Below are 25,939 nucleotides of genomic sequence, written 5' to 3' on the forward strand. Positions count from 1 at the left end.
GCTAAAAGTTAAAAATATCATTTCTTCAAAGCGTTTGACCAACAAGAGGCTTTTTTTGTGTTTTTTGCCAACGTTCCCCACCCCGCCTTCAGGCAGCGGGGAACCAAACAACCACGTGGGAGCATTTGAACTTGTTCACCATTGAAACCAGTCCATCTACTGGCAAATTCCTTTCAGAAATGTAATTACACGCTCGTCTGATGTTCTGGATCCAAGACGAGCTGCTGTACAATGTGTGTGATGAATGGAGGATTGTTTAATCTATGTAATGGATGAGAACTAATTGTACTTTCCTGGCTGAGAATGTGTACACTTAATCCTATTAGGGAGAAATTCAGTATTCCGTTTGTTTTAGGATATCTGAACCAATTGATTTCATTGAATCAGTCCGGATTTGAAAGAGTGCAAAAAGACTGGAAGGAAATGGACCTAATTGGTGAGATATTTGAGGGTTGGTTCATGTGTTCATACCCTGTTGAGAACCTCCAGGTAGAGTGTGTGAGCTCCTTCCACCACGCACTGGTTTTTCAGGACCTTCAGTGAAACGTCCGCCATGTCTGGGTCTGTGACAGAGACGCCGTGCTCCCTTAAACTGCGGTCTGGGAATGAAACGCACCAGGCAAAGTCAAGAAAGAGCGACAAACACACACACAACCGCTCTTTTGTCACTCATCACTAATGTCATTAGCAGTGTGACGAGCCCAGCGCTGGGAGCAGAGACAGAGCGCACTATAACCTCGTTGATAGACATTAAAGCAGACACTGAAACAGACTTGTTCCATCTGTATTTACACAATACTGGATATTGTAAATGAGATGTTGTCTTGAGCTTCCTGGAGACTGTATTTAGCACTTTTCCCCTTAGACTTAATTGCCTGAATTTCCAATTAAATGGCATGTATTACAGCAGCAGTGGATTCCTACATCAGATTGAAAGACACAGATCTAATGAACATAATTGAGGAGCAACGTAAACATTCATTCGGTTTTCATTCAAGTGTTCACTCCTTCTTAACCAAAACTGAGCTTCTGTTGAGGCTACCAAATAAAGCTTAAAATGTCTATTTATTTTGTGTTATTGTGCTTTAAATAATGCCATTTTTGATGGTTTTAGATCGCTGTCAGGCTGCCTCGTCAATACAGGTGCATTCTTTATTGCACATTCAAAATATATAAACTTATTTTGGTTTATCACCAATGTCTGATTGTATTTGGTTTGGTTTTCACACTTATCCACATCTTTGTTTAAAGTATGTGTGTTTTACCATTTAAAAATCCCTCCTAGGTTAAACACCAGTACCTGACCCAGTACAGGATTCTGCCTATGAGTGCCAGCAAACATCAGCATGAAACCAACATTTCACAGTCAGGTGAACTCTCGTACGTTACCTGGGCAGAGGAAGACGAGGCTGGCCTGCAGAGCCTCTAGCTGAACCTCCGGCTGGAAGTTGTGGATCTTCATGCTGCTCAGGATCTGACTCATGGCCATTGTCAACTCATCCAGACTGGCCGTCCTGCAGACACAGAGAGAAAGATTTCATTCTGAAATTCAATATGAATATCATGGATTTTGAACAATTGAGAAAGATCATTGCTCAAGGGTCATTTCTTAATGCCAAATGTGGACAAAGAGTGGAAACATCTACTCCTTCTTGTGCTTCATTTCACCCTTAATGACCTCCTCTTTGGTCTTTATGTTTAAAATAATTTCTCAAACCCAACTTGGACAGACTGTGTTTTTTCCCACCTTCCCTGGAAGAGCAGCTTGAGCAGTTTACAGGCACTGATGGACACTTCAGGGGAGTTTGAGTGTCTCTTCATCATCTCCACTAAGTTGACATGAAGGCCACTGGACAGCAGCAGGGAGCGCATTTGACCTGCAGACAGAGCAGGGCAGACATTGACTGTATGACCCAAAAAAAACAGGCTGAACCTTAGATGAAAAACCTGCAGTAGGTGAACAAATGTGAGTATACAACTATGATATATCCTAGCAGTGAAATAAGATAGCAATAGAATTCACAATTTCCTTTTAAACCTCAATGTCTCTTCTGCTCGTATGAAATTAAATGAACTGCCTAATAAACACAGTATATATTAATGTTGTAGACACACAACGGAAATGCATTGACTAAAAAAGGCCTTTAATCTAGTTGATCCAAAAAGTGTTCACCAAAAACTTTCCAAAATGGCTAACGGCAAATGAATTGACATTTGGGGAATTAAAAAAAACTGCATATTTAAAATGTTCTTTTGGTTACTAAAAAGTCTTTTCACATCTTTATAAGGTTAACAAACTCTGATTATAATTGCTTTAGTGTACTTTAATCACGTTAATAGTGTTGGAGACTCACTGTTGTGTGTGAGGAGTGTTGAAATGGCACTGGTAGCAGCTTGAAACACTCTGGGAGAGGAGGAGTGGAGCAGCATGGCCACCATCAACTGCCTGTGAACAGGAGTCCTGAAAACACACACCGTGCAAAGAGGACATTAAATCCCCTCATCAGACATGTCTTATTCAACCCTGATGACATGAAGAGCGAGACATGCACAACACTTCATTATGCAGAATCTGATTTGCTGATTTTTCCTGATCTAAAAAGAGGTCAATTTATAATTCCTTTTTGGCTTTTAAGTTCTTAAATCCTGCACACAGTGGTACCTCTCGTCCTGCTCCTCCTCTGTATGCTTCACTCCGTGCAGAAGCAGATTATGGATGGCCCAGCTTGCAGCCTCCTGAGGCAGCACAAAGAATTGACGCAAGTTAGAGACTTTTAAAAGTGCTTCTTTGTGAAATATCGTCTGTAGCTGGAGGGACTGAAGCGCTTGGGACTAACCTGAACGTCTGGATCGGCGGCGTGGAGCTCCAGCGCCATGCAGCAGGCCTCCATCCAGCCCAGACCCATGTCATCCACCTCCTCCCGACCTCTGTTCTCCTCAGCCTCCCCCTCTTCCAGACCCTGCTCTGCCACCGCTTTGTTCTGCACGATGGTCGCAGCTAACAGGCGGAGATAATGCGGTGTGAAAAACTCTACTGTACGAGATCTTATGGCACAGTCGTCCGTCCTTAGCAACGGCCGTACGCCATATTAGAAACATATAGCTTGTCCTTCACAGACAATAAATGTATGTGCAATTTTCTACTGAGGACTCATTGTTAATCCTCTGATGGCTGTGTGTTTGCAGCTTGCTTGGCTCATTAGGGCATTACTCGTAGCAAACACAGTTTACTACATGGCTGGTTAGAGATTAGCTCAAAGAAAAGTAGTAGGCTGAGTTTAAATGGGTTAAATCTTCAGGATATCACATAGTGTTTTGGTTTGGAGACCGGAAACTACAGACCAGAGTTGGCGAGCCATACAGCGACAGGCTGTTTATCTTAAATACTTTTTGAATAACAGTTCAGCACTAGTTTAAGTTTTCTTCTACTCTTTACCATTTTTGCCTTTATTTGAAAGACAACTGTTTAGAAATATGGAAGAGAGAGGGGTGTGATATGCAACAAAGACCCCAGTCCAACATCAAACCCAGGAAGTTGCAGTTATTTGACATGAGCTGTAATCTAAGGCGGCCTTTTGGGACCTGCACACCTTGTGTATTAAAGGGTTCTGTTATGCTTATTTTAAGGGTCATATTTGTATTTGTGCCTCTAATGTGACATGTTTACAGGCTTTAATGATGACAACATGAGAAAAAATCAGTCAGCATAGCCACACACAACACATGGAGAATGTACTGTTTCTGTACCATAGCGTAATTTATCCTCACTGCCATGTGATGTTATGTTGAGAGTTAAGTCATTGTTCTGTTTTGATCATTGTGGTTATAAATACACGAGTTAAAGATAGTGTGTGTCCTCACTCAGATCAGCCAGGCAGGACAGAGCGGCGGCCTGCAGCTTGGCGTTGTCGGGGAAACTCAGGCAGGCTCTCACTACGATCCTCTGCACACCATTCAGAACCAGGATGTTGAAGTAACTCTCTACGAGGAGACAACACAACAAGCGCACCCTGGATCAAACAGATGCCTTTATTGACCTCTAATCTTAATCTGTTCACAGGCAAACACATCAGGATGAACACTCTCCAAACACTGCAGTTATTATAGTGAGGATTCATTGATTCAGCAAACAGAGTTATCACTGAATGTCAACAAGTGAAGAGATACTCAAAGTTATTCATTCACAGAGAAACTGAGAGCTTTAACTATACCTTTTGGTTGGTTCCATGAAATTAAACTATAGAAATATGCAACCAAAACATATTTCCTACCACAAAGAATACGCATTCAGTTTATTGTGAGTGTACTAGTTAATTTATAGCAATTGTCAAGAAGAAGCTGGTGGAAATACAACGTTTACCAAACAAAGAAATAATGAAATATAGAAAAAGAGAAAAAAAGAAAGAAAAAAATTGAAGGAAAAATTAAAAAAAATTGAAGGAAAAAAAAGAACATTCAAAAATGTAAAAAAAGAAAGAAAGAAAAAGTTTCTTGTTCATTTTTTTTCCTCTTGTCACCTTTGCATCTATTAAACTTGGACATATGGACCAAAGTGCTGAAACAATTAGACTAAAATATGAAGTAGTTGGGGGAGACTTAAAGTTTAATATAAGTTGTGATACTCAGGCTCAGTGTGTAGAAATATTATCAGTGTGTCTGACCTGATGTAAACCTCTTGAACAGGCAGCAGGCCGTCTCCTGCAGCTTCTGGTCCTCGGGGAAGGCGTCCATGGCTGCGATGATCATACTGTAGCAGCGAGCGCCCCCCGACATCAACATCTCCACGTTACTGCCTGAAGGACAAAAGCTCATAAGCTCAAAAACAATGACACCGTCTCTGCATTTCAAATGACAACCTGCATGTTAGGAGTCAATAATGGAGACAAAGAAGAAAATATGAAATACAGTAAAGACAAACAGGCGGTCAAGAAAAGTCCCTCACAAATAACAGAGAACTGGAATCCCCCTCTGACAGTAATCAACTCCAGCTCCTCTTTTTCAATGCAGAAATTCCCAAACTGATAAGAACTTCAGTGTACAGCAATGCCTGGAATAAAAGTGGATATGGTGTTTGTTTTCAGAGACAATGTATAATATGGTCTTCGTAGTGTAACGAGCGTTTAATACAGATGTATAATAATGTAACCAAGACTGTACTCCCATAACAGCTCAATTTACCAAAAAAGAGGCTTTGCACACACACATTGATAACAGATTAAGCTTCTTTCAGCACAAGACTATTTTTGCTAAAACTGAATAACTCTAGTGGAGCTATCATGGGAATTAGCTCAGCCATAATAACATCTTAGGTAATCATGGATTCATCACTGTTTAAGAGGATAAAATAGACAACATAACCAAATGCAGTGCATAAATGACATCATTATTGTGCGTTTGAGGTCATTAAGAAACAGTGTCCCCTTTACAGACCGACAAAGAACGAAAACATGTCCTTATGCTGTTCTTTTATTGTCCAAATGGACCTTTTTACGATGTTAACATTTAAGAATTTAGGCTAAAATGCCAATATTTCATCCATCCCAGACACTAAAATATTTGGAAAAGATCAGAAGGAAGTTTGCTAAAGAAAGGTAGTTTGGAAAAGTCGTAGTAAACGCCCAAAATAGCTTTTTAACTATTGCAACTCTAAATGTAAAATATCTTTCAGTTCCTCTTTCTTCTTTCTTCTCCTTTTTGGATCTGGATTTTTATCTTGTAAAACAAATATGTGGGGGTTCCAACACAATTAATCTATTACATAATGATGTGTTTTTATGAAAAATACACAGAGTTCCTCAACATGAGGGAATTTCCGTTTCTCTATTTCCCTCAAACGACTCAACAACAGCTGGAGCAGAACGCCACACTTGTTTACTGTTTGAAACATTATCTGATTACCATCAACACTATTCAAAAAGCGTTACAGGGACATCATCGTCTGGTGGGGAGGCTAGAAAACAGGTAGTGAGAGATAAGAACTAAAAGGGTTGATGTTATTAATTATTAAACTTCCCCACAAAAAGAGAATTACACTGAATCTATCCATTCACCCTCAACAAACTAAGAATACGTATGAAATGTAGTTACTTTTTGTACCTTTTAAATGCCACAAACATTATTAATATGTAATGAGGTCTTACCGATGCGAGCCAGAGGCAGCAGCACCTTCATGGCCTGCAGCAGCAGGTCGGGGCTGTCGGAGAACCTCTGCAGAGCCACCAGAACCACAACATGGTCCTGGTTCTCCACAAACTCCACCAGGTGCTCATCACTCACTGGAAACACACACATAAGAAAGATATTCAGATTCTGCACAAAGGCAAATGGAAAAAGGCTAAACAAAGGATAGCTAAAATACTAATATGTGACCATGACGATCTTCAAGTTGCTGTTAACTGCAGGCATTCAAAGGTAAAGTTCAGCCCAATACAAATAATATTTTACCTCTGCTATTTATGACTTTAAATTGTTTTTGTGTGAGGAGCAGAGTGATGGAGATATTGGGCATAGAGATATCTGCCTCCCTCCAATCTAATGGTACTAGACGCTAGTAGGTTTGCTAGTGTGCTAGTGGTGTTCAAGTGCTAAAATAACTTAAATAAAACTCAACAGCAACGTCTCTTTTCAGAAATCAAGACCCAGTTACTCAAAATAATCCACGAAACATTGTTGTGAGGAATTGTTTCTTCTAATAACACCCACAATGAGTATCGCTGCTTATGAGGAAGCGTGCAACAAGAAGCTTGTGCTCACTTGTTGGGGAATGTACTGTAGTTTGGTAGAAAAAATGAGACAAGAAACAAAGTGTATATTTGTTCATTATAGGTGAAACCGTTCCTGTAACTTGTAAGCTTAAAAGAAGGCTAGTATGCTAATCTTAGCTGGGCTGATATAGATGCCAATGTTAGCTTTAGGCAAATTCAGCTTGGATGGATAAAGCATAGCCTAGAAAAATGTAAGATATGTAAAGTGATGATAAACCTTAAATAAACTTTGGTGGTAAAGAAACAATAAACAGCATAGCTTTACTCATTGTAAGAGACTCACAGGAATCCATGCATAGATTTCAGGGTAGTATAATATATTCAAATAAAAGTCAGACTATTTTCAGTGCGACTTCATGATCCAGAGCCCTTAACAACTCAACAGAGACAGAGAAAATGCATGTTACTTCACACATGACTATATTAGAGGTTAAACTGTGTTGCTGCTCACCTCCATCCAGCAGTAGCTGCAGAGCTGCACAGCCCTGGAGCTGCACCTCTTCATGGCTGGGGAACATCTTCAACGCCTGCACCACCAGGCCAAACACATCCTCCTCCTCCTCCTCCTCCAGCACCAGCCGAAGAATCATGTCTGCATAAGCAACAATTTAAAAAAGGAGAAAAGTAAAAGTCAGATGCATTACGGGGTGGGTTTGAACAAAAGGCTAGACTTAAGGTTTAACAACTTGCCATTTGTTGAGTAGTTTATATCTCCTCACATAAATTAGAAAGTCTTTGGCTTGAATTATCCTTGCAGTGAACCCACTGACATTGCATATTCACAGACAAGTGGAGGCAGTCTGTGGACCATGTGATGATTATTTAAGTTTAACCCTCTTAGTTTAACCTTTATTGGAAGCTTCGCCTCACACAAAGCAGGGTGAAAAATAGGTCACAAGTTCACAACCAATAACCTTTTTCTAGACAGAGAAGAAGAGGAAAATAAACCACAAACTTCACTGATACTTTTGATACTTTGGAATTTCACTCAATCATACCTGATCTGAGCAGGAGAGCCAGCGCCCTGAGTCCCACCATGGTCACTCTGCTGTCTGAGCCGTACTGAGAGAAAACCTTCAGGATCTGCCTGGAAAACACATCAGGAGAGGCAGAAAATTAACCAGGACCAAACGGGGGATTCAAGACTGAGACATGAGTCAATTACATCATTTTACTGTCTGTTAGCTAGGGCCTTACACTTGAAAACATACAGGATTTTAACAAATGTACTACATATTTTTTAACATAACCTCTTTTTGTCTGAGCAGACCTTTTGAACAGTTGGTTGAAAACAAAAAGATTTGGAGGAAATGTTAAAAAGCTACAGCGATACAGAAGGAACTGAAAAGGTTCATTGAAATAACTATAATAAGCCAAAGGAAATGAAAACTGAATATGCCGTTTATATACTTTGGAGCTGGAACATTTTACAGTTGTTTAACTGAAGCGATTTGTCAACTTCATATATTTGCTCTTACCCATATTCTTAGAAACCTTCAAATCCAAGAAACTCAACGTCAAGAAGAATCTAACAAACAACATGATCTCCATGATTAACGAAACTGTAATTCCTAATGCAAGGCGACTCTCAAAACTTTCACTATTCTCACTTCTTTCATTATTCTCACTTCTATTTGGGGCCATGTATATGAGGATGTGATGCATGTCTAAAGTAATAAGAGTTTGCAGCAGGAATAGATGAATACACTCCTGCACAACTAGTTCCTCTTTACTTACTGGTGCACTCCCAGTACCTCCCATTCCTTGGCGTCCTGCAGAGGTATGGTCAGCTGCTTCAGAGTGTCGGGGCAGATTTCAATTAGCTGACACAGCATTGACCAGCCCACCTGTAGGAAGAAGATCACACCGTCACACACTGAAGCGGATCAAACTGTCAGAATAAAACTGAAGCAAAAAAGACAGATGTAGTAAAAACCTTGAATTATTAACTTGAAATCCAAACCAGCTCGTGCACCTTAACCTGCAAATGATATGTGAGGAGTCAATGTCCTTTTTATTTGCAGAATGCTCAAGCTATTTTCCACTTGAGGACACTAAGATGCAATGCGTGTTTGACTCGACTGCAGCAAAGCCAGAATAAATAAGCTTTTGTACTCATCCAAAGCAAATATTCAGGCAGGAGGATTTTACTTTGTGTAAAGCAAGCTGCTGAACAGTAATATGCTTGAGACAAAATAGTGCATGAATGGGTTCCAGGTTATTTACATGATCTAAAAAAGGTTTCACACAACAGTGTATCAACCAAGTCTCAAAATATAGATTCAAGTAACCAGTCTTAAACATATACACGTATTGGTGTGTTGATCCATGCTTTATAAATGTGAGTGTTATAGAGACTATGTCATATTTTATTTGTCTTTCAATTGTAAAGCTAGAAAATGATCTAACAGCTAAATCTGGCATAAATCATATTTTCTCCTTTTAGAATAATTCAAACCATATTTATGTTCAGCTCTGAAGGAAATCTGCCCAACATCCTGCGTACTCTTAGGGGGGAACCTTCGAAAAGTATAAATGTTGTTTTACTCTTTATATGAGATTATTATGACTGACTGATCATAATCTCACTTTCATTTTGTGTCATAATGGATTTCACCAGCAGTCACGAGACGCCATAAACATGCTATATCAGCTGTGGGTGACTTTTAGAGTGAGCAGGTGATGCTGTTGTACATGTACCTGTGTCTCGTTTAGTATGACATATATTGTGTTTCATTTTTGCCCTTTATAAACTGCTGCTAGCACACCTTAGTCATTAGAATGATCAGGTTTTAAAGCCACAGTTTGAAGTGTGTGTTATCTGTTTGAGTCCAACATGGCTGGATAATGTAAAAGGAAAGGTAAAGCACACTCAGAGGGGTGTGAGGTTTAAGGTGTGCTGCAGTACCTGCTGGACTCCCTTGCTGCTGCTGTAGGATGACAGCACCAGGATGAGGGGGGCATGGACGTGTTTACCTTCAAACAGTTCAGATGCTGCAAATGATAAGAAGACAGGATAAGTTATCTTTGAATAACGGGACAGTCATTCACACTTTCTAAATGCATATGGCGAGGCTTGGAGAATAGTCTATCAATAACAAGGATCCTCAGAGGTTTCAGTTTTATCAGAACAAGGAACTGTAAAATATGCATTATGATAAATTGGTGTACTATCTTACCATTAAAACACAGATGTTGCTCTGTTGGATTAAACCACTGATATAAAATACACCAATACAATTGTGTTCCTACAGTATGGGTCTCTCTAGGGGAGCGTTATATACACACACTAGCTTCTGCAAATATGGGTTGAATGTAGTACAGTTAAAGTACATTAGAATAAGATTATAGGAATATACAAGTACAATAAATATGCATAAGGAACAAAGTCACTCAGCAGTGTGATGGATTGTACAATAACAAACAACAAGTGTGTTCTTCAGTGTTTCTATTTTATGCCAAATGTTGCTGCAGCTCCACTGCTTTCAACAGGGACATATTGTACTTTGTGCTCCTCTAAATTAAGTAGTTACTATACGGATTAAGCTTTTAGATATTGTTATCTTAACTGTCATTGTGCATGTTTATATTGTATTATAAAAAGCTGCACAGACTGCAGTGTTAACATAATACATAATAATCAAAACGCAATTTTCTACATACTGAATATTTATTTCATTTGAACTAAAACTATATTATGCTGACAATAGCCTAAATTAAACTGCAATATATCTATGGAGTATTTGACACCGTGTTCATTGTTATGTATATTAGTAACACTTCAACAACGCATCTGAGAACATGTTGTACCAAAGGCTGAAACAAGTCCAACAACATGACCAAAGGAAACCTTGGCTTTTATGAGCAGATTCACTCAAGTACACTTCTTAAGTATAATTTTGAGATACTAGTACTTTAAATGAGTATTTCAATGTGTTGTTACTTGTAGTTTTACTCCACTACATGTATGTAATACCTTTAGTTACTTTACAGATTAGGGTGAATGATGTGAAATATAATGAACCCTTAAATCAGACTTTAGTTCACCTGCAGTAAATCCAGCAGCTACCCTGCAGTATACAAAGCATTCAAACTAGCTGCACCTTTACCAGCTCTGAGAACACTTTACTGATCAATCATTATAAAACATATCAGAGATATTATTCTGAAATGGACCAATCAGACAATGACTACTTTTACTTGTGGTACTATAAATAGATTTTGACGCTTATACTATTGTACTTTTACTGGAGGAACATTTTTAATGCAGGACTTGAGTATTCCTACACTCTGGTACTTCTACATTTACTTAAAGTACAAGATCTGAGTACTTCTACCACCTTTTGTTATCTATATTAGTAACACCTCGGTAAAGTATGTGTTGTACAAAAGGCTGAAACAAGTCCAACAGCATGTCCAAAGGAAACCATGTATTTTATGAGCAGCAGCATGATGCACACATGCAGGAAGAGTGGGTTTCCTACCATTGTCGGTGTGCGCCAGGAATAGCAGATCCTGGATGATCTGAATCAGCGTGCACACTTGTCTGTGTTCTTGCGGGATTTTCAGCCTCACCACAAGTTTCTTCAACCTTTCTTCCAACTCCTCTTGGTTAACCATGGTCTTAAAAAAAACGCTTTTCCAGCTGACAAGTTTGCATTTAAGTCAGTCCTTCAGAACAGCTGAGAGTTGAGCATTGCTGCGGCATTGCGTGGGAAAAACGAGTAAAAGTGACAAAACAATAATAATCACATTGCTAAATGAGCTATATTACATGATATTACACTAGCTACAATCCGGCTGAGTGACAGTCACACATAAAGAAGCTGTCAGAGTGAATGAGTTTCGATCCTGACATCACCGTCATATGCAAACTTTCTTCTGGCAGTGAAACATGTTCCTCTTTTGTTGGAGCTTTTTTACTTTCTGTAGTTTTCTGTGGGAAAAACCACCACTTCCTTTCCGGCAGCCGTGTTCCTCCTTCCTTATGGTCACATCATATGACTGCAGTCAGGAAAAAACTTCCCGTCTTAAAGAGGCAACTGGAAGTAAACACTCAAAGCCCTCCAGGAAGTGAAGCCGGCCGTTGAAGCCGATTTTTATGATTGGTCGTAGTGGCCAACCGGTGGTACTACAACTTGCGTGAAGTCATCTGTCCCAAAAATACTTCTTCTCATTGATTTACATTGGGAATTAGACGTCTGTAAATTAGGAAATAAAAGCTTAATTTAAAGTTATGTTCTCTCATTCATTTGACTGAGCCGAGAAGTGGAGACTGGAGGTGGAGCTTAAGGAAAATGTAACTGCGCATGCTCAGTGGACCCACATACGGGTACTCTGTGAATCTGCATTCGCTGTTTTTAGGCTTCATGCACCACTGAGCAGCTCTCATAGGAATGAACGGTGTGTCCAGTTCTGTGTATACATCCATGGTGGTATCAGAGATTCTGTCTAGCTGCAAATGTTACTCTTCTTAAGCTTGTTCGTAGAGAATATAATATCACTGAATCGTTTTTAAATCAAATTAAATTCTCTGTAATTTGACAATTCACTCCCACCCCGGTGCCTGATGTCAGTCACTGATTTACCGATTTAAAAAGCATTGATGAGCAGCACTGATTTACGCCGTATTTCATTTAATAAAATCAACATTTTAGTGTTTGTTTGTGAATAGGCAATGATAATTAGACTGTACAGAGAATACGAAACAATTTAACTATCTATTTTAAGGTGTGTTTTAATTCGGCATACGCGAAATCCCACAAAACTGCGACTGATTCAATGTTTATGTCTGTTCTTCTGCCGCAACCATCAATCTGCTTATCTATTACTGTATTTACGGTCTACAGCATGGAAGGTACCTTTTTTTTTAGAATACTAATATTACCACGTGTCGAACTGAGTCAGATTGAGACTCAATATTTGTATAGAAATATGAAATATATTAATGAAGAACAATTTGATTGAATCTAAATTTGTCAACTCATGTGAATGGAAAATGTAAAAATCCAATCTTCTATTTTTTTGGGGGGGGGGGGCAAACAAAATCTCTCTTATTTGCATCTTACAAACTTGCAAAAATAAATAGCTCAGCTGATCTCACAATATCAAATTAAAATGATGCTATTCATTTGCTAAATACAAATACAAAATGCATTATTGTTTTGTTCTTAAAGGGGAATAAGAAACAGCTGACAGGAAAATATGTTGTGAGTTTGCTCACTCTTTATAACCCTGATATTTCGATCAATGCACATTCCTGATATTTCACAAGGCTGGGCTGATAAACAGCTGTATGCTCTTTGAGGATCACTGGAGGCTAGTCTTTGTTCATTACAATGTTAATAGGCGGTTACCACATTACCCACATGATCATAAGATCAGCCAGACTTCCCTATTGTTGACGAGAACGCCAAATGCAGTAAACTAGCAGAAGCTTTGTACAGGTAAAGTTGGGGTTAGATTCCATGTGTTTAGCTGGCTGTTCTGTGTGATGTTGGCGGGTTATAATTTACCACTCGCCCAAAATGACAACTGTCCATGTAAAACAGGAAATACCTATGTTTGTAGGATTCATTTAAGCAGCTGGGTCAATTACTAATCGTGTGAATAATGGTGGTTCAAGAAAGAGAACTGGTCCGTAGATACAAGCATTATAAATACACCTAGTTGTTGTATGTTTTTAAGATTACAAATAGTTGGAAAACAATTTAATTTGTCCTCTTTTTGCTTCGGGTCAGATCAGGTGACTCATCCCATGTGACGTTCGTGTAAACATTAAACATGGCGGCTTCCGTAGTAGCGCTTTAGCACAATCGGTGGTTCAAAATAGTTTTGAGTCATTTTGGGGCCATTATAATTGACCATTTATGAACGTTGCTGTATAACATTACCGTATGCACAGACAACAACAATGGTTTGTAAGGTAACGTTATGTATTTAGCAGAAATAGCTGTTTCGATCTTGGCGTTTTGGCTGCTTCTTGTTCCTGGACGTCTGCTTTTTTTAAAAATAATGCAGCATTACTTCTGTAACTTCAACTCTGCTATGTGTTGCTTACAAATGACCACATTAAGTCCTTTTTTCCTCTACGTTTCTGTACTTCATGAGAATCTGAAGGCTGAAAACCTTGCTCTTTAATGCTGCTTTTCCAGAGGTCATTGACATATGTTTTAACATTGCACTTTGTTTTTAACTGTTATGGGTTATTGCCTTTGTAAAGCACTTGAATTTGTGTCTGAAATGTGCTGTATAAATAAACATAACCTTATGTCCACCACCACCAGCAGCCAGGATGAATACAGCCTGAAGTACATGAGCAGCCGTATGGGGAGAAGCAGACAGAAAGCAGTGGATGATGGAGACGAGAGTCTCATCGGGCCTCCATCCTCCACTGGTGGTGATCTCCTGGACCAAAATACCTCCAAGCCATGCTTCGTCTATGTGCTGGCGCTGTTCTCTGGCCTGGGGGGGTTTCTCTTCGGCTACGATACCGGGGTGGTCTCCGGAGCCATGCTGCTCCTGAAGAAGAGATGAACCTGAGCGCTCTGTGGCAGGAGCTGCTGGTGTCCAGTACTGTCTGGGCTGCAGCCTTCTCCGCCCTGGGTGGAGGCTCCTTGAACGGCTGGCTGGGCCGCAGAGTTTGCATCCTGTTGGCCAGTTTCATCTTCACCACTGGAGGCATCATCCTGAGTTTAGCCCCCGACAAGGTGGTTCTTCTTGTGGGAAGAATCATAGTTGGTTTGGGCATAGGTGAGTTTGTGATTTTGATACATTTACACCTTATTCATCCAGGTAATGGATACAGTTACACACTTTCCCACCCCAAATAGACATAGACTGGTAAAATGTCCATATCCGTCTTCCACTACTAAGTCAAACAGAAATACTACAGCGTGAACAATATTCAGTTCACATCAAAATATACATAAGTAGAAAAAGTGAAGGAACTTATTGCGTATAATGATGACGTCCAAGTATTATTGCATGAACGTGTGTACATCACTTGTTCATGTTTCAGCTCATAAAAGTGACTTTTTATTTGCTTTATAATTACTCCAGGCTGGGTAGTTTAATACATTATAATACTCCCTGATTTAATAGTTAATTATATTATGTATTTATGACCTTAAGCTGCAAAGTAACTACAGCTAGAGATCAAAAGTGCAAGGTGGTGATTGTAGTTATTTTTCCGGTATTAGTATTGGATTGTATTTGCCTGAAAGAAGCACAGGACTGAATGGAAAGTCGAACTTAATGTCCCAGATTAACTTCACCGAGAAATGTTTAAATTAAATGTTTGTGTGTGTATCAAAATGAAACCCCCTGGTTCTCCCATCAGGCATTGCCTCTATGACAATCCCTGTTTACATCGCTGAGGTTTCCCCCCCTGACCTGAGAGGTCAGCTGGTCACCATCAACAACCTCTTCATCACCGGCGGACAGTTCATCGCCACGGTGATCGACGGAGTGTTCAGCTACATGAGCCACGACGGCTGGAGGTGAGTTTCTCTGCCAGGTACTCTTGTGTTTGGTTTTGTGGCATTGGCCTGCTTCCTCCAGCATTTCTTCTCTCCATGTCTCAGGTACATGCTGGGTCTGTCCGTAGTCCCAGCAGTGCTGCAGTTTTTGGGCTTCATCTTCCTGCCGGAGAGCCCCCGCTGGCTCCTCCAAAAGGGCCGGAGCCAAGAGGCCCGGGACGCTCTAAGCCGCATCAGAGGAGGCCAGAACGTGGACGAGGAGTACGACTCCATCAGGAGCAGCATCGAGGATGAGGAGAAGGAGTCGGGCGGAGGTGAAAGATTTCTGTTTAAAACCTGAAGAAAAAAAACAAACATCTTGTGTATAAAAGTGACATTGAGAAAGGAATGACATGAGTTGATATTTGATTTTTTTATCAGAGACTTTGTTTCCTTACAGGAGGGATTATTATTCTTCGAATGCTTAAATATGGTCCGACTCGACGGGCTCTCTTCGTCGGCTGCGGACTCCAGATGTTTCAGCAGCTGTCCGGAGTAAACACCGTCATGTAGGTCTTGTGTTAGATAGAATAGATAGACTCGGAGGATGAAACCCTCTTTATTAGTCACATACATGCACACAGCAGAGCACACACAGTGAATTGGTCCTCATGCTAGTACTAGGAGCAGTGGGCAGCTATTGTGCAGCGCCCGGGGAGCAATGGGGAGGGGGGATTGGAAGTGTCCGTTGCCTTGCTCAAGGGCACCACAGCAGGGCCTAGCAGGTGAACTGGGACCTCTCCAAGTAGCAGTCCACTTTCCATATTTTTTCAAATCTGGTCGGGGACTTGAACCGGCGACCCTACGATTCTCAGTCCAAGCCCCTACTGACTGAGCCACTGCTGTTCATCTTGTAATAGCTCCTGTATGATAATGAATGATCTCCTCACTGCCGGGTAGCATTTAGGATCAGAAATCCTGCTGCTTCTTATTTCTTACTATGGAAGTGTCTGTACTTGATTTTGCTTTTATTAATGTGTATGTTCGCCTCTTTATTTAATATGTTAGTCTACTCTTTTTATTTTGGCCATTTATCTGTACTGTACCTTTGCTGTAATTTTCCTCGCTGTGGGACGAATAAAGGATATCTGATTTTCTAATTGATTATTTATATAATAAAATGAGTAGACTAACATATTAAATAAGAGGCAAACACACCACTCATAGTTAAAGAAATCAAATAAGTACACATCCATGGTACACAAATAAGTAGCAGCATTACAAAAACATATAAAGTGTTGATAAATCAGAGTGTTATTGTCTCAATGGGAAACAAAAGCAAATGTTTGCTGTTTTTTGGGTACGTGTTGAAACCTAAATAAGTTTGCCTTTCATTAATCTCTCCTCCCATATCCAGGTACTACAGTGCCACTATTCTGCAGATGGCGGGGGTGCGGGACATTAAGCGGGCGATTTGGTTGTCCGCTGCGACTTCTGGCACCAACTTTGTGTTCACCATGTTCGGAGTGTGGCTGGTGGAGAGGGTGGGCCGCAGGAAGCTGACGCTGGGCAGTCTTTTAGGTTTGTAATATTTTCCCAGAAGTCTTTTAGAATGTAGTTATTTATATTTCCTACAGACAACATTATTGTTTTTATTTCCTCTGATGCAGGCACCGGTCTGAGTCTGACTTTGTTGGCCTTTGGGTTTTTGATGTCTGCTCAGTATTCTCCGCCCATCACCCTCCACCCGGTCGACCCCCAAAACTTAACCTGCACACTTTATGGGTGAGAGAACACACCCCGGCTACATGACGCAACACCAACATTGTTACAGACAAAAATGGGTTTAGTCGTTTAATCACTAACAAGGAAATCTTCTTTCTAGTCTCACAATTTTGCATCATAAGGAAACACGTCATCATACTTTCTACACTGACAGGTTGTTTTTACGTTTGAAGTATTGGACATTACCCCACAAGGAAATAAGTACACTTAAATGTCATAATCAACAGGCTTTAAATGTAGAGTTACAATTCATGAAAAGCTCCTCCTTGGAAAACTTTTCTGAATCACAAAATGCCCACTGGGAGTTTCCATCTCTGCATGAGTGTGTGTCAATTAAACAAATATTGGAATATCCAAAGTGCTTTTGGATCCACCCATTTGATCAAACAGCACTTTAGTTTAGCTTGTAGCTAGCTAGCTTTAACTCCTTGAGGTATACCTGTATTTGCAAACACCTTTCTGACGGAGCTGTACCTGAGCTGGTCTGTTGCTCAATAAACAGTGTGAATGTTGGTAGTGGATGTTTAAAAGTATGAGACGTGTTTGACTTTGTCCTCCAGGTCCTGTGAACCCTGCATGTTGGATCCGGATTGTGGATTTTGTTATCGTGAAAACGGCACCAGTGTGTTTGACTCCTCCTGTGTTCCTGCCAGTGCGGCGTCCACAGATCACGCAGCGTGGGGGAGGTCAGACACATTCAGTTTTGTTATGTAGAAGAGAGTTGGATAAATAGCAAGGATGGATGCATGAGTGTCACAATGCAAACACCTAACAGCTGACATTATAGCATCATGTTGTGACTTCACCGTGGCCATGCTTTCGGTATATAGCAATTGATATGGTTTGGCTTATTGGAAATGAATGTACTTGCTGTTTTTAGTGTGTATCTTCATGTATGAGTGAGCTTAGTGTGAGTTGCTTTGGATAAAAGCATCAGCTATTATTAAAATGTAATGTAAAAATTGTCATCACATGTTTGAAAAGTCTTAAAAACAGGAGATGAAATGAGATCTGCAGATTGCTTTTAACATGAATAGTGTAAAAAATGTAGTTGTTAAAAAGCAAAGAGAGCAAATGCCTTTTCTTTCTGCGTCCTTACTGTTGAAGCTCAGGTAGTGACATCCTCTTTGTGCTGCGTTATTTTTCTAAATAAAGCACATAGAATTTCCGGCCAACCAGGTGATCTTTTTTGGATTGTCCAGATTGAAATAGAATCAGCAAAACATGTTGAGAAATGTTGGTTTCAGTTTCTTGTTCCTCTCTTTTTGTTCCTCCAGATGTTACAACCAGACGGAGTTACCCGACAGTTCTCTCTGGGCGTACAACTACTGTCCAACCTCTTACTCCTGGATCGTCCTGCTGGGCCTCATCCTCTACCTGGCTTTCTTCGCTCCAGGTCTGAAAAGACTTACGTGATCATTTTTGTTCATCCCACATCTTAAAGTCTTGTTATGAAATACATGTTTTATCTTACTACAACCCTGAACATGGCACAAGAATAACTGTTGCTGCCTGTCAATGACTCATTTTTACATTTCATCTTTGTTATAAATTGTAGAACACTGTTTTTTTTTAATGTTCATATAAACATTCTTAAAATAATGCATTGCCTCTGTGTGTCAGGGATGGGCCCGATGCCTTGGACGATAAACTCTGAGATCTACCCGATGTGGGCCCGCAGCACCGGAAACGCCTGTTCAGCCGGAGTCAACTGGATCTGCAACGCCCTGGTGTCTCTGACCTTCCTCCACATCGCTCAGACGCTCACCTACTATGGTGAGACCCTGTTACATGGTCTCAGTAAAAGCATTTCCTTCATCTTCAAAGGATGTTGTATCCAAAAATGTGGTTTTATTCCGCCTTTATATAACCAGGCGTGGTCTCTACAAACCTCTTCTTGTTTACAGCAACAGGCCTGTGTGCAAGGGAGTTGAGGTTAACTAACAACTGGGTTTTGTTTACACATTCGGGCTTGCTTTTAATAGCGCAGTGTGAGAATAAATCAAACTGTAAGTTTCAAACAGTATGAAAACTAAATAGTTTTGACTGAAATCTAAAGGGTGAAGAGAAATGATCGTTGTCACTACTCGCATATTGATCTGCCCAACGAAAACAGGTCATAAACAAGCTCAAAATACAATACAATTGTATCACCTTTTTCCTGAAAGATCTGACTTTTTTTCAAACTTCTGAATTTTTTTCTTAAGGTCTACTTTTAAAAATGTCCGATTATTTTTAAAAAATTCGAAATTTTTCCTAAAATTTCTGACTTTTTCAAATTTGGGACTTTTTTTATAAAGTTCTGACTTCTAAAAAAAGTCCCATTATGTTTTCATTAGTCTCCTTCCTCATGCCCTAATCACCTTTTAAAAATGCACACTTTTCGTCTCCAAAGTATTTTTTCCTTACGATTTACTTCTTCAATTTTCGGATTTCTTTTCTCTAAATGTCGACTTTTAAAAATGTCTATACACTTTATAGGAAGAATGAAACAGTCTGAGTAATTTAACTAATCAAATGGGAAACTAATAGAGCACTGTTACTCATTGCGCGGCTCGCGAGCCACATGCGGCTCGTGAAGCTTTACTTGGCGGCTCGCGCAAGCCTAAAAAATATTAATAATAATTTTTAAAAAAACACAACCTTTCAAATGTGCTCCCGAACCATATAGTGAACGCTACAACATAATCATCTGCATTCCGATAAGTAGCCTATGCAACAAAAAAAAGCCGAACTAACTTTTGTTCTAAAGGGGCCGCCGTACCTGGCAACGCATCCCACCAAACATTTGTTTATAGATACTTAAATGTTTGAACTTCGCACGTGCCAATGCTACGTCGGATGTGATATGCAAAAATCAGTGATCACAAAATGGATCGTTTTTTAATTAGGAAGGGACCGAAATTAGCTGATGCAGGAGATGGAAGAGTTGCAAGAATAGATGCAGGAGATCGAGAGACACAGACAGATGCAAGAAACAGAGAGGGGAGAGAGTGTGAGGATCAGCATGCAGACCCCGACGAGGGGACAAGCAGCCAGACGGAAAGTCAGTGTAAAAAAAGGAAGGTACGAAGCATAAAAGATGAGCACAGGAAATTTCAAGATAAATGGACGGATGAGCTTTTGTTTCTTCTCCATAATAACACCCCGCTGTGCTTATTGTGCAATGAAACTCGTGCCTGCTTTAAAAGGAGTAAAGGCATTTCAGAACAGCGCATCCACAGTTTAATGAAAAGTATCCACCTGGCAGTGAAGTAAGAAAGAATAAAATTACACAGCTCATTACTTCAGTTGGGGAGCAGCAACGACTTATCCACAAGACAAGCTCCGCTGCCGAGCTTCTAACAGAGGCATCTTTTGAGATAGCGTGGATTTTGGCCCGGGACAAAAAACCTTTCTCGGACTCCGAAACGGTTAAAAACTGTTTCTTGGCTTCCGCTGAAATAGTGTTCAGAGACTTCGCCAACAAGCAAGAGATAATCAAAAGATTAAAAGCACTACAGCTCTCTGATTCCACGATAATAAGGCGGATGGAAAATATAGGAAAGGACATCCGTGACCAGCTGCTTGCTGATCTGCGCGCCGCACCTTCTTTCAGCATCGCAGTGGACGAAAGCACTGACGTCACAGATATAGCTCAGCTGTGCGTTTGGGTGAGGTTCCCAAAAGAAAACGCTTTTCGAGAAGAAATGCTGTGTTTACTACCACTCCAGGGCCAAACAAGAGGCGAGGATGTCCTGAATGCACTTTTGGCATTTTTTGAGGAAAATAATCTCAGCTGGTCCAAACTCGCAAGTGTCTGTACTGATGGTGCCCCAAGCATGCGAGGCAAAGAGAAGGGTCTTGTTGGCCTCATGAAAAAAAGGGATGAAATGCCAAATTTCACCAGCTTCCACTGTATCATCCACCAGGAGGCCTTGGTGTCAAAACTGAGAAACCATGCATTTCAAACGTCATGCAAGTTGTTGTGCATGTGGTCAACTATATAGTGTCAAGACCACTAAACCACAGACAGTTCCGACAATTAATCGAAGACTATGAAACAGAATACAGCGACTTAGTGTTGCACAATGCAGTGAGATGGCTGTCTCGTGGGAGAGTGCTGGAGCGGTTCCTGAGCCTCCTTCCTGAGATCAGCACCTTCTTGGACAGCAAGGGGAAGCAACAGCTAGAGTTGAAAGATCCACAGTGGATTGTGCAGCTGGCCCTCCTTACTGACATTACATGTCACCTGAATTCTCTCAACCTGCAACTCCAAGGAAGAGACAAGCTCCCAAGTGACATGCTGAGAGCAGTCATAGCATTCAAAAGCAAAATAACTGCTCTGTGGATACCTGACAGAGTACTCATTCACTTCCCCAAACTGAGAGAAACAACCACACGAGACCCATCACTGCTGCAGCATTTCAGCTATACTGGATTTGTTAAAGTTTGGGAGGAACTGAAGCTTGAGTTTGAGTCCAGGTTCAGTGATGTGATTGAGCAACAGAACATTTTCAATTTTATTGAGAACCCCTTCAACATGGATGTAACCTCTCTCACTCCATCCATCACTCAGCTCTGCCCTGGTGATCGTGCTGCTCTGGAGTGTGAAATAGTTGAGCTGCAAACAAATGCCATTCTCCAAGCTGAACTCAAAGAAGGTGTTGGTCACTTCTGGAGTTTGGTTTCTGAAGAAAGTTTTCCCACTTTGAAACCCCTTGTGCAGAAAGTGATGTCTTTTTTTGTGAGCACATACCTGCGAGTCAACATTTTCAACTATGAACATTATCAAGAGGAAACAGAGAAACCGACTGACAAATGCTCATCTTGAATGTCTCACTGTGATTGCAACAACAAATTACAAATACAGCATCAAGAAGGTCAAGGCCATGCAAGCAATGTTCCGCTCATCCCAGTACTAAGGTAATAAATATCTTAATTGAAATGATATTGCTTTTGTCTTTTTTGTGGACGTTTGTGCACATTTGCAAAGGCGTGGTATGTTAATGTACATGTGCGGCTCTCCTCCTGTCTTTTTTCTTCCTATGTGGCTCTTGAGAAAAAAATAGTGAGTATCACTGTAATAGAGCAACGTATATTAGAACACACATAAGCCTCACGAGCCTCGTGTGATTGTCTCCTGCAGGAGCGTTCTTCCTGTACGCGGGGCTGGTGGTGCTGGGCCTCCTCTTCGTGCAGGGCTGCCTCCCGGAGACTAAGGGCCTGCAGCTGGAGGACGTGGACAACCTGTTCACCGGGCCCCTCTGCTCCTGTGGAGCCTCCTCGGCCACCGACAGCAGCAACGTCCAGTACACCCGGGTAAACGGCAGCAACTACCTCCACTCTGACACCGATGCGTCAGACCTAGAGTAGACTGGGAGCATTTCCTTTCTGTGCTTTTGGGGAACTGGTGCTGGAGAGGAGAGGTGATCGCGTTGCCTCTGATCGAACTGAGCATAAAAAGGCTTTCAGTGATTGGTGGTTCTAGCCTGGGATCTGCTTTTTCCTTCTTCTTGGTTCCCATCATTCCCTGGGTCATCATGAATGGGAATATTGGAGCAAGACTTGCCGGGTGTTTGGTGAGCCGGGTTAAAGTGAATTTCACTGGAAAGTTATGGTACAAATAACATGTGAAAGTAAAACAGATGATGGTATTTTTAAGGATGTTCTTTAACAAACTGGTCATCTGAATTTCAAGGACTCAAGAGTATTTTAGAAACAAGTCTATTTATTTTTTTAGAAACAAATCGACCTGGTTTATGATTCATTTACTCCTCATTCTCCTTCTTCTTCTGCATTTCCAGATATTATATACGATCTGTTTTCTTGATTCAGTCTAAGCATTTATATCTACACTTTGAATTCATATACCAGCAAGCAGTGGTGGAAAATAACTCGTTACATTTGCTCAATACTCTACTTTTACTCAGGTGAGATTTTGTATTCAGGACTTGAGTACTTAGACAATAATGTAGTGAAAATTGTACTTTTGCAAAGTGTCTCATATTCTTAATATTTAATATAAATACTTCTTCCAGCAAGAATAACTTCCGTGATATCTTGCTTTAAATTCATGAATACATCAGACCTGAAGGAGATAAAAGTCCTGCACATTTTCATATCTGTCCGTTCTGTAAAACTCTTCCAAAACTGCTTCCTGTTAAAGCCACTAACATGGGTTCAATTTTGTTTAACCTTAGCTGAATATTTCATTTTGATTTGCTGCTATTGTTTGTGGGAGATATTGCACTTTAAAATTCAATGTCTTTTTCATTTTCCTTTTATTATAAATAAGTCTTTTAAAGTCAACGAGTTGCTCATGTCTGAAATATTTCTAGAACATAACGGAAACGGGTCCGGCACAGTACGGAGCGGTGGGGTCCGACACTGCTATAGCCTATATTACTGTGAGTACTGAAACGAGGTGCACACACACTTTCTGCTAAATAATGTCTGTGTGCCTTTATGATGTTTAATGTGTTTGTTTTCACAGCTCAGATAACGGTGACCAAGTAGCCCTGAACAACTTCATAAAAAGCACCTTCCTGTTTGCACTCTTTAATGTCACGTTTTAAAATCTAAAAAACTAGATTTCTTTTTAAAAGTTCTCTGTTCAGGTCTTGTTTCTGTCAAAGCGAGGAAGAAATGACCATGTTTGTGCAATTCTTGTGTATCTTGTAGATGTTATATTTAAGAACAATCTTAATTTTAACTCTTGAGTCATTGGTTTTATTTTATTCATGTCCTATATATATATTCATGTTGCATTGTTGGAGGAGCCTGGGACTTTTTTATTGCCATATCTACACTCTTATCTACTGTACATATGAAAATAAAGCCTTTGACTCTTTGATAATAATCTACTAACATACGGGGATAGTTTTCTGATGATTGAATGTTTGGAAATAGCACTCAAATCTTTATATTTATGACATTGGGACATTGGTCACACATGTTGTCGTTACAGGTCGTAATTGTTTAACCTCATGGTCTAAATGTTGTTAAAACTCAATAGCAATATGAGAGCGGGGATGTAATCCAGCTGCTAATCATATACATCTTGTTGAAAACCAGCCTGTGTGAGAAATAAAAAAGGGAACAAGTATTTCGCACGACAATGTAGAAATTGAACACTGCCATTTTGAACACCTTAGTGTATCCTCAGGACCGTGGTAATGAGTGTTAGATGTGTTCACTTTGGTACCTTGTCATTTCCATTTTGTATTTAAAATGCTCTCCATGTTACATTGAATGTGTCTTTATTCATGTCCTGTTCATCAATGTGATCTTTGGAAATAAACAATGCACATTGAAGCAATTTTAAAACCACATGGCTGAAATCATTTATGATGCAAAACTTCACTATTTGATGCATTGTCTACATTAATGTATTCTATAAGTGGTCTGGCACCTCCACATTTCTTTCTTAAGCTGTTTTCAGTCCCTGTCGGGCAGCTAGCATGCAGTATTTGGCTTGGCTTCACCTTTACAAACACTGACGCGTGTCTTTATTAGTGACATGTCCCGTAACCTGATAATGTAACGGGACTCCTGTGATCACACTGAGTGGCTTTTACACACACCACATTAACCAGACTTTAAATATGTAGCCTTGGATTGTCTTGCTTCAATGGCTTTTGCTTAATTTTGGTTATTTAACCAACAAAGAAACATGTATTACAGAAAACACTGGTTAAAGTAGTGCTTTGTAGATTAGACCAATACGATACTACTGCTGAAAATCACACAGTAAATTGGTCAAATGTGAAAAAAGCTGCATGAGTTTTGCTGTTGAGTATACGTTTAGTGTCAGCGTTTTTATTTATAACCTCTTTTTATTTTCTCTGACCTAAAGGAGCTCCACCGCCCTCACAGTGTCATGGTGGTTGTAATCCACAAGGGGGCGCTTGAGGTTGGTTTAAGGGAGTATCAAGCGCAGCATCCTTCATAGACCAATGTTTCAGACATTTCACTTGCATTGTATTTCATAAGAGGACATTATACTGTTTCATATTCATATATAAAGTCCTTATTTTCTAATTTGAATATGTTTTAGGAAATATCTCCATATTGTGTAAACTGCTTTTGAAGGTCCCTTTCATTCTGTAAAATGACTTAGATTATCTTGTCTCCTTTGCCCTGAACTACAGTCAAGTACAACAGGCTGAAATATACTTTTACTTCTACTCAGAAAGGGCTATTTTTATGTATATTTGTCGAAACGTAAGCATTAGCAATCATTGTCATGTGTGTGTTAAGCAATCACCATGAAATAAATCACTTCAATAATAAAATATACGAAAAGTAAAAAAATAATTTGTGACTTCATAAATAGGAATTTATTAGATTGTCCTTCAAGTTTCCTTATTCCTGTTTTGATTCTTGATGGTGTTTGAGGGGGATGTGGTTGTGTGTCTTTATTCCTTTGTGACAAAATAAAAAAAAGAAGACGTATTTATCCAGACTGATTTCAAACACTCCAACAATAGCATGATGGGTGTCTAATTGATGGCAATGCATGTAAAATAAATACACATGCTAGTTTAAAACGTGGAGTAATGTGATCTAAAAATAAATTACAGCTTGAATAAAAGAGGATTTGAATATCAATACCAAACTACATTAAATGATTAAATGTAAACGAAATAATAGAACACCAGTATTCCTAATTAATACAACAATTGCTGCGGATACTTGATGTTACATCTGGCAGAACAATGTGTTTAACAGACTGTTTTTCTATTCAAATGTTGATTGATTTATGTAGAATTTGCCTGATAGTGTGAGCACATTTTGGGGTTATTTGTGTTGTGTAAAATTGCAGGAAATCTATCTATATCACCTAGTTGTTCCTTTATTTGTTTAAGTGTATTCCTGACTTTTATTTAATTTTCACAAACAATGCCGTGCGTTTTAGACAGTTCTTTAACTTTTTCATTGACAGGGTAT

The 25,939-nt window shown here is 39.9% G+C and overlaps 2 protein-coding genes across 2 annotated transcripts in view; one reads left to right on the plus strand and one right to left on the minus strand.

The window, feature by feature from the left end:
- The window catches only part of lrrk2 (leucine-rich repeat kinase 2), a 32,299-nt gene extending 20,556 nt beyond the window's left edge, over positions 1 to 11,743 (minus strand). Inside the window, 14 exon segments of the mRNA XM_063874313.1 lie at positions 472 to 599; positions 1,390 to 1,514; positions 1,748 to 1,877; positions 2,355 to 2,461; positions 2,663 to 2,736; positions 2,838 to 2,998; positions 3,862 to 3,981; positions 4,662 to 4,793; positions 6,141 to 6,275; positions 7,216 to 7,356; positions 7,763 to 7,851; positions 8,502 to 8,611; positions 9,673 to 9,758; positions 11,249 to 11,743. Of these exon segments, the coding sequence (XP_063730383.1) occupies positions 472 to 599; positions 1,390 to 1,514; positions 1,748 to 1,877; positions 2,355 to 2,461; positions 2,663 to 2,736; positions 2,838 to 2,998; positions 3,862 to 3,981; positions 4,662 to 4,793; positions 6,141 to 6,275; positions 7,216 to 7,356; positions 7,763 to 7,851; positions 8,502 to 8,611; positions 9,673 to 9,758; positions 11,249 to 11,384 (1,674 nt within the window). The 5' untranslated portion in view covers positions 11,385 to 11,743.
- Positions 11,744 to 13,537: 1,794 nt separating this feature from the next.
- On the plus strand, positions 13,538 to 24,319 carry LOC134882450 (proton myo-inositol cotransporter-like). The gene is given in 14 exon segments (XM_063910138.1): positions 13,538 to 13,689; positions 14,051 to 14,289; positions 14,292 to 14,516; positions 15,106 to 15,265; positions 15,350 to 15,558; positions 15,684 to 15,792; positions 16,641 to 16,804; positions 16,894 to 17,008; positions 17,569 to 17,694; positions 18,286 to 18,404; positions 18,632 to 18,784; positions 22,137 to 22,309; positions 23,329 to 23,397; positions 23,484 to 24,319. Coding segments are annotated over 14 exon segments (1,899 nt in total). The 5' UTR covers positions 13,538 to 13,660; the 3' UTR covers positions 23,493 to 24,319.
- The last annotated feature ends 1,620 nt before the right edge of the window (positions 24,320 to 25,939 follow it).

The sequence above is a fragment of the Eleginops maclovinus genome, chromosome 2 (genome assembly GCF_036324505.1).
Source record: "Eleginops maclovinus isolate JMC-PN-2008 ecotype Puerto Natales chromosome 2, JC_Emac_rtc_rv5, whole genome shotgun sequence".
Taxonomy (NCBI): domain Eukaryota; kingdom Metazoa; phylum Chordata; class Actinopteri; order Perciformes; family Eleginopidae; genus Eleginops; species Eleginops maclovinus.